This window comes from Corapipo altera, unplaced genomic scaffold (assembly GCF_003945725.1).
Source record: "Corapipo altera isolate COAL_440 unplaced genomic scaffold, ASM394572v1 50, whole genome shotgun sequence".
Taxonomy (NCBI): domain Eukaryota; kingdom Metazoa; phylum Chordata; class Aves; order Passeriformes; family Pipridae; genus Corapipo; species Corapipo altera.
In genome coordinates, this window is record NW_020884889.1 from 6,433,674 (window position 1) to 6,448,075 (window position 14,402).

Consider the following 14,402-nt stretch of genomic DNA (forward strand, 5'->3'; position numbering starts at 1 on the left):
AGCAGTCTTTACCATCTACCTGGATCCTCTGCCCCACACTCACAGACCTGGGGAAACCCTGGCAGCTGCTCTGCCCCTGACATACGGAGCACAGGCAGCACTGAGGTCCTGTGGCCCCTACCTGGTGGGTGTTGATGGAGTGGAGTTCGGCCACCGTCCAGTCGACGTCCGGCAGCGGCGATCCCGAGCCATTGCAGGTGATGACGGCGTTCTCCCCTTCCCGCACCGTCAGGTTCACGTGGCTCACACTGATCTCAGGAAGGTCTAGAGGAGCCAAACACCAAAGTGTTCAGGTGTGGTGCAGCATTTGCTATAGCCAGACACAGAACACTTGTGTGGACTCAGATCTCACCAAGCTGTTTCCCAAATCAGCCTCCAGCACCCTGGGATAAGTAGCAGGAGATAATAGCATAGCCTTGTGCTACCAAGGGAAAGAGGGATGTTGGACATGGGGAAATGTAGACACTGGAAACGTGCCAGCTGAGCAGACCCTCTGATCATCTTTGAATCTGAAAGTTAGTGCCCAGTTCTGGCCACCCTTCCCTTCATACAACCCCCATCCCCATCTCGCTACTCCCACAGAAGCTGCTCACAGTGGCAGTAACCTGGGATTAGAAAACTGTGTACTGCGAGAAGATCCAAAGCATCCCCATATCTCCAGGCATAAGGCGCAGGGCACCCAGCACTTCAGGTGAGGAAAGTGCCCTCTACTTTATAACAATCAAGAGAAGATGACCAAGGATGTGTCCTCATATTAACTGCAGTTCTCCTAGTAAAAGGTGCCCTTGCTCTTCCTCGGTGGTAGCAGAGGGATTCACTGATTTATGGCGGTTCTGATTTACACCACTTCCTTACTGCCACAGGCACCAAATATCCTTGCAACATGAAACAAGACAGTCCTGGTTGCAGGAAGGGCAAATAGCCTTCTTGCAGAGGGGAGGTTTTCTGGGATGTTTTCAGAGGCAAACTGGGGAGGCAGGGCAGAAGGAACTGATCAGTGGTCCCATCCCATCATAGGGCAGGAGTATCCATCACATGAATGCAAAGCCATAGATAGGGACACACATTCTTTTTTTGCCATCAGGGAGTCACAAAAGGAGGGAAGGAACATTGTACTGACTGGGGGGATGCCAGAAGAAAGGAGGCAGTGGTCAAGGCCTGGCAAAGCCACAAATGTGGTAGGAATCAGTGGAGAGGGAGATGGGAGGGACATGTATGGTCTTCTCAAGGTTGAGCTGGTATCAAACATGGCCACATCAAGCCACACCAGCCCTCAGCACCAAAGGACAAAGACAAATATTGTTACAACATCCCTTGAGTCTTAATGCTTGAACAGAAAGACTCTCCTCTGGAGGAAAGCAGACCAGTGTAGCTCTCTGCCCTTCCAGGAGATTGCATGGTCAGAGGAGGAGCTCATACTGCACAAGCACATTTGTGTTCCCAAATCAGCCTCCTGCTAGAATCTCCTAGAGTCTAATACCACCACTGATGGAGCCACCTCTCCTCATGTCCCTGATCCCTAAGGATTTTTTTTTTTTATCTCTAATCCCTGAATCTTATTCTTCCCACGTGGGGCGGAAATTACAGCACTCTCAAATCTTTTTAGTTCATCCACATGAAGGCACACTTTGGCCAGTTCCCAGAGTTTAACGGGCCATCATGAACTTGAAAAAAACCAAAACAACAAAAAACCCCAAGTCATGCAAATCCAAACATGCATGCTGTTTATCTACTACTGCTAAAAGTAACAAACCCAAATTCCTAGTATAGAGGATGATCATCAAAAAAAGAAATCCTCTGGTTTTCATCCTTTTTTCAGCCTGTGAGTTTGACAGCTGCTTGCGTACAGGCAGTTTAATTGCTCTGCAGAAGGTACATCTCTTTCTCCTTACTCTGCAAGGGATGCTTTCCAGTAATGGCAATAGCAGAGCAAAAACTGACACCAAACAGGCAGCTGATGCATGAACAAGGTGAAGGAAAGAGGGATAACTATTGAACACGCCTCATGTTGCTCCTGGGGCTGCTGGACTCTTTTAAACATCAGCAGGAAACAGAAAGAGATATAAAGTCACTCCTACCTCTTCCCTACAGATATGGGATTTCAATTGAAAAATAAAACAAAGGAAAATAAATAGAGACATGCATTTCCTAAGAGTAATTATAAAAGATACAGTGGCAGTGTCTTTTAACAATATGCTGCTTCTAGGATTTGTTAGACAGAGGAAGATCAACATGAAACAGCCCTTTTCAAGACATCACAGACTCACCACAGACACTTTGTCAAGCAGCAGCATTGCAGTAAAGAAAATGCCCCAGATCACCCAATATCTTTCATACACATACTAATAGCAGTCTCACATTTACCCAGATACTCTATTTATAATCCACAAACTACCCCAATCAGCTTCAATCTTCTTGTTCTTGACCACATGGTGGGATTCTGCTACACCAGGCTTCCCAAGCAAATAACTGAACCGGCAGTGCTGGATAACACAGGGAGCCCTCTTGGCACCCTCTTAGCCTCCCTCACGTGCAGCCCCAGGATTCTTACCACACTGGGTGATGTTCATGTCCTGCAAACGGATGATGGCTGCATCCATGGTCATGCAGTAGAGGCCCTGGTGCTGCAGGTTTGCCTCACCCTTCTCCTGCCAGAGTTGGATCCAGCGAATGTCACAGCTGCAGTTAAAAAGGTTCCTCTCTAGTCTCCTGTGGGCAGAAAGAGGTGAGAAAGGATAGTGGGATGGGGAAGAATGAGTAGAGCCATCGCCTGGCTTCAGGCTCCCATGGGAGGACAGACACCATGCAGGTGTAAGAGCTAAGGTAGAATTGTCTCCATGTTATTTGCCCGGGGTCTTCTGGCACTTATTATTCCTGTCTTTTCCACAGTTACATATCCATGCATTCAGTCTCCTTCATGTGTGCACACAAGGCTTTACATCTCCCAGGGCAGCACAGGGATACACACAATGTCCTTCACCACAAGATCTGCTCAGCTGTGGCTCAGTCCCACAGTCATCCGGACACCCAGAAGAGTCAACCCTCAGCAAAGGAGCAGGCAGCTCCCCACTGCCCTAAAATATTGATTCACACCTTCAAATCCCACTTCAGCAGCAGTCTAAGCCCCTGCTGGGCAAAGCACACCTCCAGCTCCCACAGGCACTCAGAGAAGCTGGCAGCTCTTCTCCCAAGTTCCTTGTACAGACACGGGTTCCTGGTGACCCAGAACATGAGCTAATGTGCAAGGTAACATGCATTTTAATCAAATCAATCAGCACTGCACAGAGACCCTGCTGACCTGGCCAGGAGAAATGGAGAAAAGCACTGCCTTTAATGTACTTCATTTAAACCACACTTACACAAAGTTTATATACCAGGAATGTTTATTATAATTGATTTTCCAACCTATTAACCATTTCATTTACATTTTTAAAGCTCTGCAGCTCTCTGTAGTCATGCAAGGAAGGCAAGTCCCAGCCGGGAGAAGAACCCAGTGTTCAGCGAGGGCAGACTGAGTTATCAAAGCAGATTGCAATGATAACTTGAACAAAATAGGAGACACAGCCTGAAGAAACAAAATATCTCGCCACATAACTATAAAGCAAAGAAAGTAGGGATCAGCGGAGCCAGCAGTGCCAAAGATGAGCTCAGTCACCCCAAAGAAGGGTCATCTCCAAAGGTCAAACCATTGCTTCACGGGATATCTAGATCCCCCATCAGAGAGGAAAAAGCTTTTTTTCCTGCTCTGTTCCACGTGGTACTGCAAAATTCATGCTTGCTTTTACAAAATTAATTTCACCGAGTAACAGGATTTGGAAACAACCTTCCAAACATCTGCAGCTGCTGTTTTGTCAATACTGTGCTGCAAAAGGAAGAAGTGAAGGGATCTTCTGGTAGTACCCAGGGTTGTTAAAACTGAACCCTAATCTTCTCATACATCAAGATGTCATCTAACTTTTTTTTCTTCCCCAGAACAAACACTGAGTTGAACTACACTCTGGTTTTTCATCAGTTAATTTCTTTCCCACCAAAAGCACATAAACCTCTGTGACACAGGTACAGGGTTCAGACAAGCAATTCAAAGGCCAAAGCACTACATTTAACAGACCAGAACAGATTAGCACAGTGATTTGGTGGGATTTGAGTGATGAGGCATTCCCTGTGTGCTATGACAGTTACTGCCAGTGGTTTGCACATGCTTCACAACCTCTTCTACACAGCCATGAATCCACTTTCCTTTCAGGATCACTGCTACCAGCAGGACAAGCATGCGGGTAAGAGCCATGGACTTGGCTAATGGCAGATCAGGTAACCAGGGACATACCCTGGGACCTGGCAGGGAGCTGGGGGAGCTCAGATGCAATGGGGGAGAAATTCTGCTCTGCTGCAAATATCCTCACGAAAGGAGGTTGCCAGGAGAGCTGCTATCCTAGCACTTAAGGGCAGCTCTGTAAGTAATAGACAGCAGCTTTCCCGGCCCATTGCTAATTCATGAACGGTCATGAATAATACAGGAGCTGCAGGCTTCAGGGCAGAACTTCCCCACAACCTGACCCAATGTTAGTGATGTAACTTGCTCTAATCGAGACCCCCACAGGGGCTTTTGCACAAATTAACTCCCAGCATGGGCTGGATGCACCAAGTGCCACTGGCAGCTGGCACAGCACTGCAGGTAGAAGGGGCACAGATGTGTGCACCCATTTTCCCTAGCATGCATTGCAAAAGCACTCCTGACATGTGGAAGGCACCTCCCTCCTTGCTTGATGCCTGCCCTGCCATGGCAGCCAGCTCTCCAGAGAGGCATGCAGGGATTTCCATTCTCTCACTGTTCTGCACCTGCTCAGAAACCTGGATCTCCAATTCTCTCCTCAGACCTCATCCCTTGCAGGGATCATTAGGAGCTGTGGTTCCTTCCAACTCTTCCCCCCACATTTCTGTAACACATCTCCACTACCTACGACCCTCTGCTTGTGGAGATAAAATTAACCTTCTCTTCTCTGCAAAGAGGAAAATACCTTGGGAACCACAAGGCGATAAAACCCACTGCTGGGCCAAAAGACATCACCATGTGCTGCAGAAACATCTGCCATCCCATGGGTGCAGTGGCACTGCAGTGAGAATTAAGGCAGGCTCCTTGTCATGGGATGTATACAGCATAACTTACTCCTGGAGCAGACAAATAAACCCAAAAGAGATTTTTTTTTTTTTTTTTTGCATGTAGCCTGCAATTATTGCCAAAGCCTTGCTTGGTTGCAGGTGCTCAGGAGTGGTGCACACTCCCACACCCTCTTCAAGCCTCCTTAAAACAGAAAATGCCTGTAAGAAATAGCAAGTGTCACAGCCATAAGCAAACTGGGCTCTCTCTGCACAAGCAGAGCTGCTCTGTGACTCAAAGAGTTGGCCCAAAAAGAGATGAAATCTGCACATGAGCCTGAGCCATCCACCAGCCTCAGGCAAAGCAGAGGTTTCAGTAGGGTGTGCTCTGGGCACAACCCCTTCCCAAAATAGGCACATTGTGCTTGTGAAAGAGAAAAACTGTGACAATCATGCCCTGAACTGTCATTTGATGGGGCAATGACCCATCAAAGCTGAAACCCTAGAGCCATATAGGCACCAAGTCAACTCTTCAGCAACAGTGACCCTACAGGTGCCTGGCTGAGTCCACCTTTGATCCCTACAGAAAGCTGTACCCACTGTCTCCCAAAACTGCCTGGACAGCCTACACCAGGGTGAACCAGTGTGGGAGAGAGATGCCATCAGCATTCCAGTATGTACTGAAACAGACAGAACTTCACACACACTGAGCAGGTTTTTTTCCAGACTAGGCAGCTAAATGAGACACATGCCTTGTCCCATGCCTCCCCACTCATCAGCTAAAGCAAAGCTGTCTGCAGCTAAAGCCTCTCAGAGGGCAGCAGAGATCCTTGCCACACTTCTCCTGTCTGTTTCAATTCACATAGAACTGCTGCCAAGGTTTTTTACACTTGCAATTAAAACACTCTTCCTACCTTGGGACCGAGGCCACTTGCCTAAGCTTGAGAACCAAAGAGCACTCAGTAGAGACAGAACAAAATCTAGTTTTGTTTTTCATTTCTATTTATTTCCCAGAACCAGGGCTTCTCTTGATGTTCCAACCAGAACTGTTGCTTCCGAACCCCTGCCAGAAAGGGACAGAATAGAAAGGGAAGGCCTCAGACAGGGAGTGATGGCTGCTGTTTGACATCTGGATTAGCTAATGCAGAGAGCAGGCAAGTGCCCACTGTTTAGCTACAGCTCTATTAGTGGGACTGTTGGCAGGAAGAAGTTTCTAAGCTAGAGGCAGAGACAATGTTAAATTGGACTCATAACATTAATAGAGATGCTGCTGTGCCCCATCCCCACCAAAGCCTCTTCCTGTAGCATTGCAGAAATATACTGCAGGGCAAGCTGGCAGGGACTGTTGGTATTAGAAATGCTGATGGGCCAGGCAGAGTGGTAAGATGTTCAGGACTACAAGGTTTTATACAACCAAAGGCGTAATTGGATACAGAGTCTTAGGTCTTTCCGGGAAGGAATTTCTTGAAATGTCAGCCCTAAGCTCTCTAAGGACATGACAAAAGAAGCCAAGGACATGACAGAGGAAACCAGCTGTGACTTCTGGATAAGAAAGGCTCTAAGTCCAATGTTTATGAGCTGTTGCATGTGTCAGATGCTTCCCTGCACACACTCAGCTTCAGACTTAGGAGAGTTCTGTGCTCATTAGCCTGAGCCCTGCTGGTCAAGGTCAGCCCGTGCTGTGGGAATTAGGGTTGGAGTTACTGGAAACCATTCCAAGCCTTGTTTCTTTCCAGAAAGAGCAAGAGATAATATTCTCTGGAAAGGTGCCTCATTTTTGCCATCCTTTCTTCAATGAGTCAGCAGGGGAAAATCTCAGCTACGTTGAACAAGAAACTTTTCTTTAAAGCCTTACCACGTTCATGAGCTTGTGATACCTTGGATGCAGCCAAGCAGCAGTTTCAAGCCTCAGGTTCCCATCCACCTCTCTGGTCTTCCTATTAGTCTTCTACTCTTTCCTCCTCATTGTTCACTCTGAATGGCTTTATCAGGTCTCATGTTCCCTGGCAATCTCCATGACACAATCAGTTGTAGCTCCTCTTCTCCCAACACTCTCCTGGAGACAATCCTCCCATCAGTTCCCTCACCACATGCTCCACTGCTCCAAGCTGCCTTGTTGTAAGTCACAGTTTTAGCTTTGATGACTATCCTCCCTCTGGATCCGCAATTGCCTGGTAGCACAGGGGCACTGACACTCAATGTAAGGTGCCTCTGGTGAGCCACCGCAGATCTGCTTGTCCCACAACCCTCCACACTGCCCTAACCCTCTGGAGAAGAGCACTCTTGTCAGCATCTGTGTCCCTGGAGTCTTCTGGCCTCTCCACTGCTGTGCACAAACACTGCTGCTTAGCCTGCCTTCCTCAGGCTTACTGTCTGTATTGGTCTCTGCTGCTCACCACCTTCTCCCTTTCCAGAGAGTTTTGGCTCAACTTCAAGTCCTTGGCTGATATCAATCTGCAACTCCTTTTCTAGCTTTCACCAGTGTTTCACACTCACTTTATGTGGGCCATGTATTCTATCTCTTTCCTGGTTCTGGAAGCCTCTTTGGAGCTCATTATGCCAAAAAACTGTCTCTTACTCACCCATCCTCTGCATTTCTAAAAAAAAAAAAAAAAAAAAAAACAACCACATATTTCCCACTTTTTCACATCCATTAGTAATTCCTCACTATCTTCGAGGATTGCTTTTTTTCACCAGCAGGTCTCATCCTTCTAGCACTGTGACCACCATGTAGACAACATATGCCTTTACCTTAATTCCCAACATCAATTCAGAGCCCATAGCTCAAGCTACACCTCTCAGACTACACCTCTGTGCTGCCTTCTTTCCAACAAATCCAAGGTTTAGCAGGACAGTTTCATGGCCCAAGGAAGGAACAGGCACATCCTTCTGTCCCTTAAACACTGAGGTCCCTGGGGACATCAGGTAACATATCCCTCTCCTGTCATGTTTGGGGAACAGCATCATCAAATTATTCTGGTGGACTCCATCTCAGTTGTGCTTATATGGACGGAGGATCCTAAATGACAAGGAGCTCAGAGAGGAACATCTGTCAGGACGCACCAGTGACAAAGTAATTCCTCAGGAAAAATAAAGTTCACCAGGCTCTTACTCCAGCTCAGCCAACAGCAAGGCAGCCCCTGTGGGCAGGCACATTTGTAGGTCTAAATTGCTCACTGAAGCTGATGCCAGGAAGTGGTTTGCCAAGACCCCTTTCACAACTTGGAGCAGGAGAGATTCAGTTGAGGCTCCTGCCCCACACTATGCCAAGTGTGCCAAATGTCCCTACGGGACACCATGGACAACACTACATTGGTGTAGCTTTCCTACTCCATCACAACTTCCTACCAACCAGCCCTGTGATCTCCCACAGTTCTACAGACATTATTGTTTCGTTCACTGGGGCTTTTTATCTCCAAGAAAACAGCTCTGAGCACAGCTCCAACACGAGCCAAGTAATTCAGCTCCTTCCCGCTTGCCATGCTGTGGAGTGCTGGCCCCAAGTGACCCTGCTGACAGCAACTAAAGCCACCCCAAGCACACCAGCTCCCTGCCAGGATCATCATATCAGGACAACACAGGTGTATACTTCATCAGGCAAAGTACCCTTTGCTGCCCCAAAAGCAGCTTCTCAATTCCCTTTTTGCTTGGTATTGTTTTTTTGAACCTGATGGGGGCTGGTAGACCTGGGATGTGCCTGAAGAAACAAAATATGAGCAAATGGAGCAGAGGCATATAAAAATGAGCTCCACTGGAAATATTCCCGTTAATCTGCAGGCTCACCATTACCCCAGGCCCTGCCAGTGCCACTAGCTCAGGACTGCAGCCCCATTTGCTCCTCCACTCTTGGGTCTCTCTTGGGTAACAACCATCAATCTGAGTTTTGCCAGACAGCACAATGACAATAAGTAAAGGTCTAAGAATACAAATGACTCATGCTATTAAACTTGAAACCCGAGCCAGACTTGAAAAATATTTAGAGCTGTAATCAGTGAGGAGACAAATTCCAAATTCAGCATTTTAACTCTGCAAGCCAAATTTTCCCATCAGAAGGGCGTTTTGCTATTTTCTAATATCACTATTAGTATTTTTCATTTAACAATTTGACAGAAATAAAATACACTGCAGTAACACTGGTGATAACACACTTACTCCCACTTGAAAGACTGTCTTTATTCTTTCATAAGTCACTTCTAGCTTACAGCTCTATTGATCATTGGTGAGGATGAATGGAGCTTCCCAGGATCCTCTGGGACAAATCCTACATTTTTTTTTTTTCTATACCCACCAAACAACTATTTCTAAAATTCAACAAAACAGGTCATCAGGGCAACGCTCCATTGATTTCGTGTCCACTTATTCTTCAAGCACGATGCTGAATGCTCTATCAATAATTCAGCAGGCTGAAGGCCACCAGTGCCCCAGGAGAGTCACTATCTCACCATCTCCCACATCAGAGCTGGGAGGTGCCTCTGTTGTTAGAGAGCAAGAGAATCATTCGCCTAAAAATCCAGGGCATCTTACAAAGCATGTCTACCAACTAAAGAAAAACAGTTATTCCTACCCTGCAACAGATGAAGAGCAAGTATTTGAAGAGATTCACTCAAGATCTGGCCTAGTAAGTATTTCTAATGTGATCCCAGAGTTAGTCAACCGTTTACTACCCCAAGCATGACTTGTTCATCATCCCGACGTTAATTAGCCAGCTGCTGTGAAGTTAAAAGAGAAGCAGTTCTGCTCTGGTGCTCCTGTACCCAGGAAACCCTTCCAAGGATGGTGTTGCCCACTGGAGTTTTAGGTAATCATTCACAGGCTTCAAAATAGCCCTATTTGGATATCATTCCTCCTCTCAGCCTCCCCTCTTCTCCCAGGAGGTACCCCCAGGGCAGGACTTACAGTTCAAAGAGCCGCAGGGTCTGGAAGAGTTGCCATGACAGAGTGGTGAGGCGGTTCCCGGAGAGGTCTCTGAAAATTAACAAGAAAAAAAAAAAAAAAGAGAAGTAGTCACAGTAAATAGTTCTTCCTGCACGTGGTCGTACCACCTCCACAGATCTCATCGTCCTCCTCAACAGGGATGCCATCAAGCAGTTCAGCATGCAAGTTTAGATTTAATAATGACAGATTTTAATGAGGACAAACCCAAATGAAAGTTTCTCATTTTAGTTTGGTTTTTTTTTAAGGAGGAAAATGATTTATATCCTGCTGCAGTGCTAAGAAAAAAAAAAAATCCAATGTCTGATTCTTGCCCATGAATCTGGAGCTCAACCAACCACAAGCAAAAAGAACAAGTCTAATTTCAGAACTTGAACAAAAAATTACGTAGAAACCTCGTGTTAAAAATAGTAACAGCCAGGTTCAAATGACAGCATGATGATTACCCAAGGTGTTATCAAATGATCTGCAGTAGCTGTAAGCTCCAGGTGTCCCAGTATGACTGTGTGTTTCTTGCACCCAGGGGTACCACTGCTACAGCAGCCAACAGCTCCCCATCCCTCTCTCCATCTGCCCAAACTTGCAAAAACATAAATCTCATCTACCTGGGAGAGCTTTGCAACCCAGTAGACATCTCTTCAGCTGAAAGCCAGAGAGGATGAAAGAGTGAAAAGCAACTGAATTAATTAAAAAAAAAAAAAAGAAAAAAAAAAAAGAAATGTGGGGTAGAAAAGCAGAAAGAGGAAAGCACTGGGTTTCCAACAGCATAAGAAGATGGTAATAAAGCACATTCTGTAGTGAGCAGCCTTCCCAGGGACACTCAGCCAGCCTGAGAGCCCCTGACTGAGTGACCAGTCCATGGGGGAAGCAGAGAGATGGGTGGTTGCAGCTCTGGGAGAAAACCAAATGTTCCAATATCTGCTGGCCTCCAGAACACACAGGAGGTGCTGCCTCACATCTTTCACCAAATCCATCCCCACTCTGAGCTGCAAGCAGGGCAGTTCAGTGCAAGGCTGCAGACACCCTTCTGCCTCAGCCCTGCCTGCTGGGAAGAGCGAGGAAAGGCCAGAGGCATGAAACACCTGGAGGTTCATTCAACTCTGGGCTGGCCAGGCAGGAGGTATGAGGCAAGGTGGCAGAGCAGTGACAGTGGACAGCCCAGACCCCAGTTCCTGTTTAATTTGCAGAAATATGCTAAAACCAAGAGAGTAAACCCTTGAATGGCTCCTGCTGGCACAGGTCTGATGCATGAGGATTTGGGATGACGGATTTATTTGCTGCCTTACACCAGGTTGCAGCAAGGGAAAAGCAATTCTGTCCTGTCCCACCTGCACAAGCAATGCTGTGAAGCCCAGAACTCTGCAATTAGGAGTGGGGAAGCTGCTCACACAGCAAAGCATCGTCCCAAAGGCTCTCCACGAGCCTGGCAGAAGAATAATCCCAAACACCATGATGGCACAGTGCTGCCTCATTAAATTCTGTCTCTGCTTCACATCAGACTACCCCGCTGCGGAAACCACAGCAAACCACAGGTACCTTATTTCACATGACTATGACGCCACCATTCCTATGGCTGTAGACAAACTGCTTCCAGCCTCTGATAAAGGTGGCAAAAATGGCAGGTGAAGCTAAGCAGAGAAGAATAAAAATATTACAAGACTCCATCTCTTATCCACCCCAGAGCACTGAGCACCTGGAAACTTTGTGAGGACAGATGAAAAGTAGGAGGGGAAGGAGCAGCTCACTGTTACTGAAAAGTGAGACAGTAAACTCCCTCCCCCAGCCCAGGGAGAAGAAGGAAGCGTAAAGGGGATGCATGAGAGACAGCAAGATGTGGGAGAGAGGCAGAGATGCAGAGGAGGGAGTGAATCTCACTGGAATGTCCTTTCTCAAAGGTCATGTTTTGCTACATTAGGCAGAAATGTCAAGAGAAAATTGGATTCTGAAAGAGAAGAGAAAAAACAACAGGCTTTCCACGCAAATAAGGGAATCAAAAATAGCATGATCGTGTTATTACAATTTAGGACACAGAGAGATGGAGAAAGGATACAACCTCACTAATGCAAGGAGCTTTGCCAGGCAGATGTGCTTCACTTCTCATCTCCTGCAGTCCTTGGAAACCAACTCTTACCACCTCTTCCCTCCCCCAGGCAACAACCCACAACAATATTAGGCAAAGAGAAGACAGGTCTTCCCTTGCACACATCTGGCAGGAGACTCTGCTCTCAAATGGCAAAGCTGCTGTTCAATCTGACCTGAGTATCAACTTCCACAGGGCTGGTCAGGGCACACACACCCACAGCTGATTTCAGATCAGTCAGGATACACATGGGGAGGAACATGTTTATCATTGGAAACAGACACCCTGGACATTCAAAATGTCAGAAAGGTCCTTCCTCAGCCTCAGAGACAGACCTCAGCACAGAAACAGAAAGGGGTTGCACACAAACACACATTAAAAATACATCATTTCAATCACAAAAACTCCAAAGGTCAGAGATGCCAGGATTGGGATTCCACAAAGGTACAGCTACTGACTTTTGTTGCAAAAGATAGAGCTCCTCCAGAGAAACCTCACAGCACAGCAACTGATTTCTCCCCAGAAGAGATCAATCCCACATGCTGGATGGGGCAGGTTTCACAGGGAAGGTAGCATGTGATTCTGTAATTAGAGATGGAATCACAGTACATTCACAGGAGGAGACTAAATTACAGCTCTACAGGTGAAGAAGCTCTGAGCTCCAGCACTTTGTAAATCCTGTTTGTGCTCAAACCTCAGCTGCACCAAGTTTCCCAGTGTCCTGTACAGCATAAACAGGGAGGATTGGGGAAAATCAAGGCACTTTCAGCCAGAGCTAGTTCTCTCCTAGTTCCAGTTGCCCATTCTGCCTTTTGGCAGCTGTTTCCAAGACTGAAAGTCTGTGGCCACCTCCAAATCCCTCTTGTTTGTAGTGACAAGAACCCCCATCCTCCTGTGCCATGGTTGGGCAGTGCCAGCTCTCTCCTTCCTGACCCAGTTGATTCTCCCTCCCAGCAGGCTGAATCACACTACTCATTGCTCTCCAACCACTCCCAAATACTTCTCAGCCTCAATTTCCTTATCCATGTCCAAATTTCCTATGATCTTCTGTACTTTTACATCCTTCCAGCCCAGACCCAGTGTCCAACAAGAACTGTTGCTCCTCTGCCCTATCTGCTCCCAAATATCCTTTATTAAACTTCTTCCTCCAGCTGGATCAAAACCCATTCTGCTGACATAAGATGTCCCAGAGCAAAATCAAATCTTCCAAGCAAAATCTGCCCTTTGACAAACTTTATTCCCCTCCACAAAAGGAGAATGCAGCTGTTCTGCAAAAGGAGCATCACCAGTATTTTCTAGTTTGAGCAAAACAGCTTGTTTTCCCCCCTCCTTTCCTCCACCTCAAGCATTTGAGAAAGTTCTTATGTGAAACTAGAAAGAAATAACAATAAAATGTAGAGTTCAGCCAGGAGCAGACACCCAACACAGAAAACTTCAGCCTGAGCAATTAAAATTTGGCAGAGTTATAGGAAAGTGGAAGCAGTCCTGCAGCAAAGTGTGCCAGACAACCTTTATAACAGCCTATGCACCAGCTCCACCTGTAATAAAATATGGCATATCACACGTCGAGGAAACACAGGCAGAGGGAAGTAAAATGCCTTCCCTGCGTATTTCTCAATGATGAACAAGTCTCTTTCAGGACAGAGCTGCCATCAGAGCTCCTGGAACATATTCAAACTGCTTCTTTGCCATGGGACATTTTCTCCATCACTCACAAGATGCTCTTTTCCACTGAGATAGTCTTTAGAAATAGCTGCCCGGGTCTTTTTTGCCTCCAGAGCAGGTTTTAAAGGAGCTGGGGAGGGAGAAAGTGTTAGGTCTCAGACCAGGTCCAGGGCAGCAACCACCCATCCCACCCATGACTCAGACCCAACACCACTCCACAATCTTCCTGCTGCAGCAACCGTACCCCTAAGGCTCCTGCTTTGCAGGTGGCTCATCATGCCCTATCCCCACCATCCTTCTCCACCAGCAACCCTCCCACACCTCAAACACAGGCTGCTATCACTGAGCGACAGCTAAATCCTAGTTCTTGCTCTCTCCCTCCATCCTTCTCCTACATTTCAGGAAGGGACATGCCATGTCCTGCACACTCTCCCACAGCTCCTGCAGGCACTTGCTGGTGACCAGCAGGGAAGGGGAGGTGACCTTTGCCATTTTGTCCCAGCACAAGTGACAGATGGGACCATGGAGGTACATCTGAACGAGTTCTTGGGTTTAAAAGGGGATGTGTGGGTGTGGGACAAAGAGGAGTCTGGATCCATGTGGCCCAGAACAAGGGCACTTCAGTGAAGAG

At 47.0% G+C, this 14,402-nt stretch overlaps 1 protein-coding gene across 4 annotated transcripts in view; it reads right to left on the reverse strand.

Annotated features, from left to right (window-relative positions):
* NTRK3 (neurotrophic receptor tyrosine kinase 3) overlaps positions 1 to 14,402 on the reverse strand; it is a 208,243-nt gene that overhangs the window by 145,167 nt on the left and 48,674 nt on the right. For all 4 annotated transcript variants that reach the window (XM_027644458.1, XM_027644460.1, XM_027644459.1 and 1 more), the window contains 3 exons: positions 9,991 to 10,059; positions 2,552 to 2,709; positions 122 to 264 (listed from right to left, as the gene is read on the reverse strand). In XM_027644458.1, the coding sequence (XP_027500259.1) occupies positions 122 to 264; positions 2,552 to 2,709; positions 9,991 to 10,059 (370 nt within the window). The remainder of the gene's footprint in view (positions 1 to 121; positions 265 to 2,551; positions 2,710 to 9,990; positions 10,060 to 14,402) is intronic.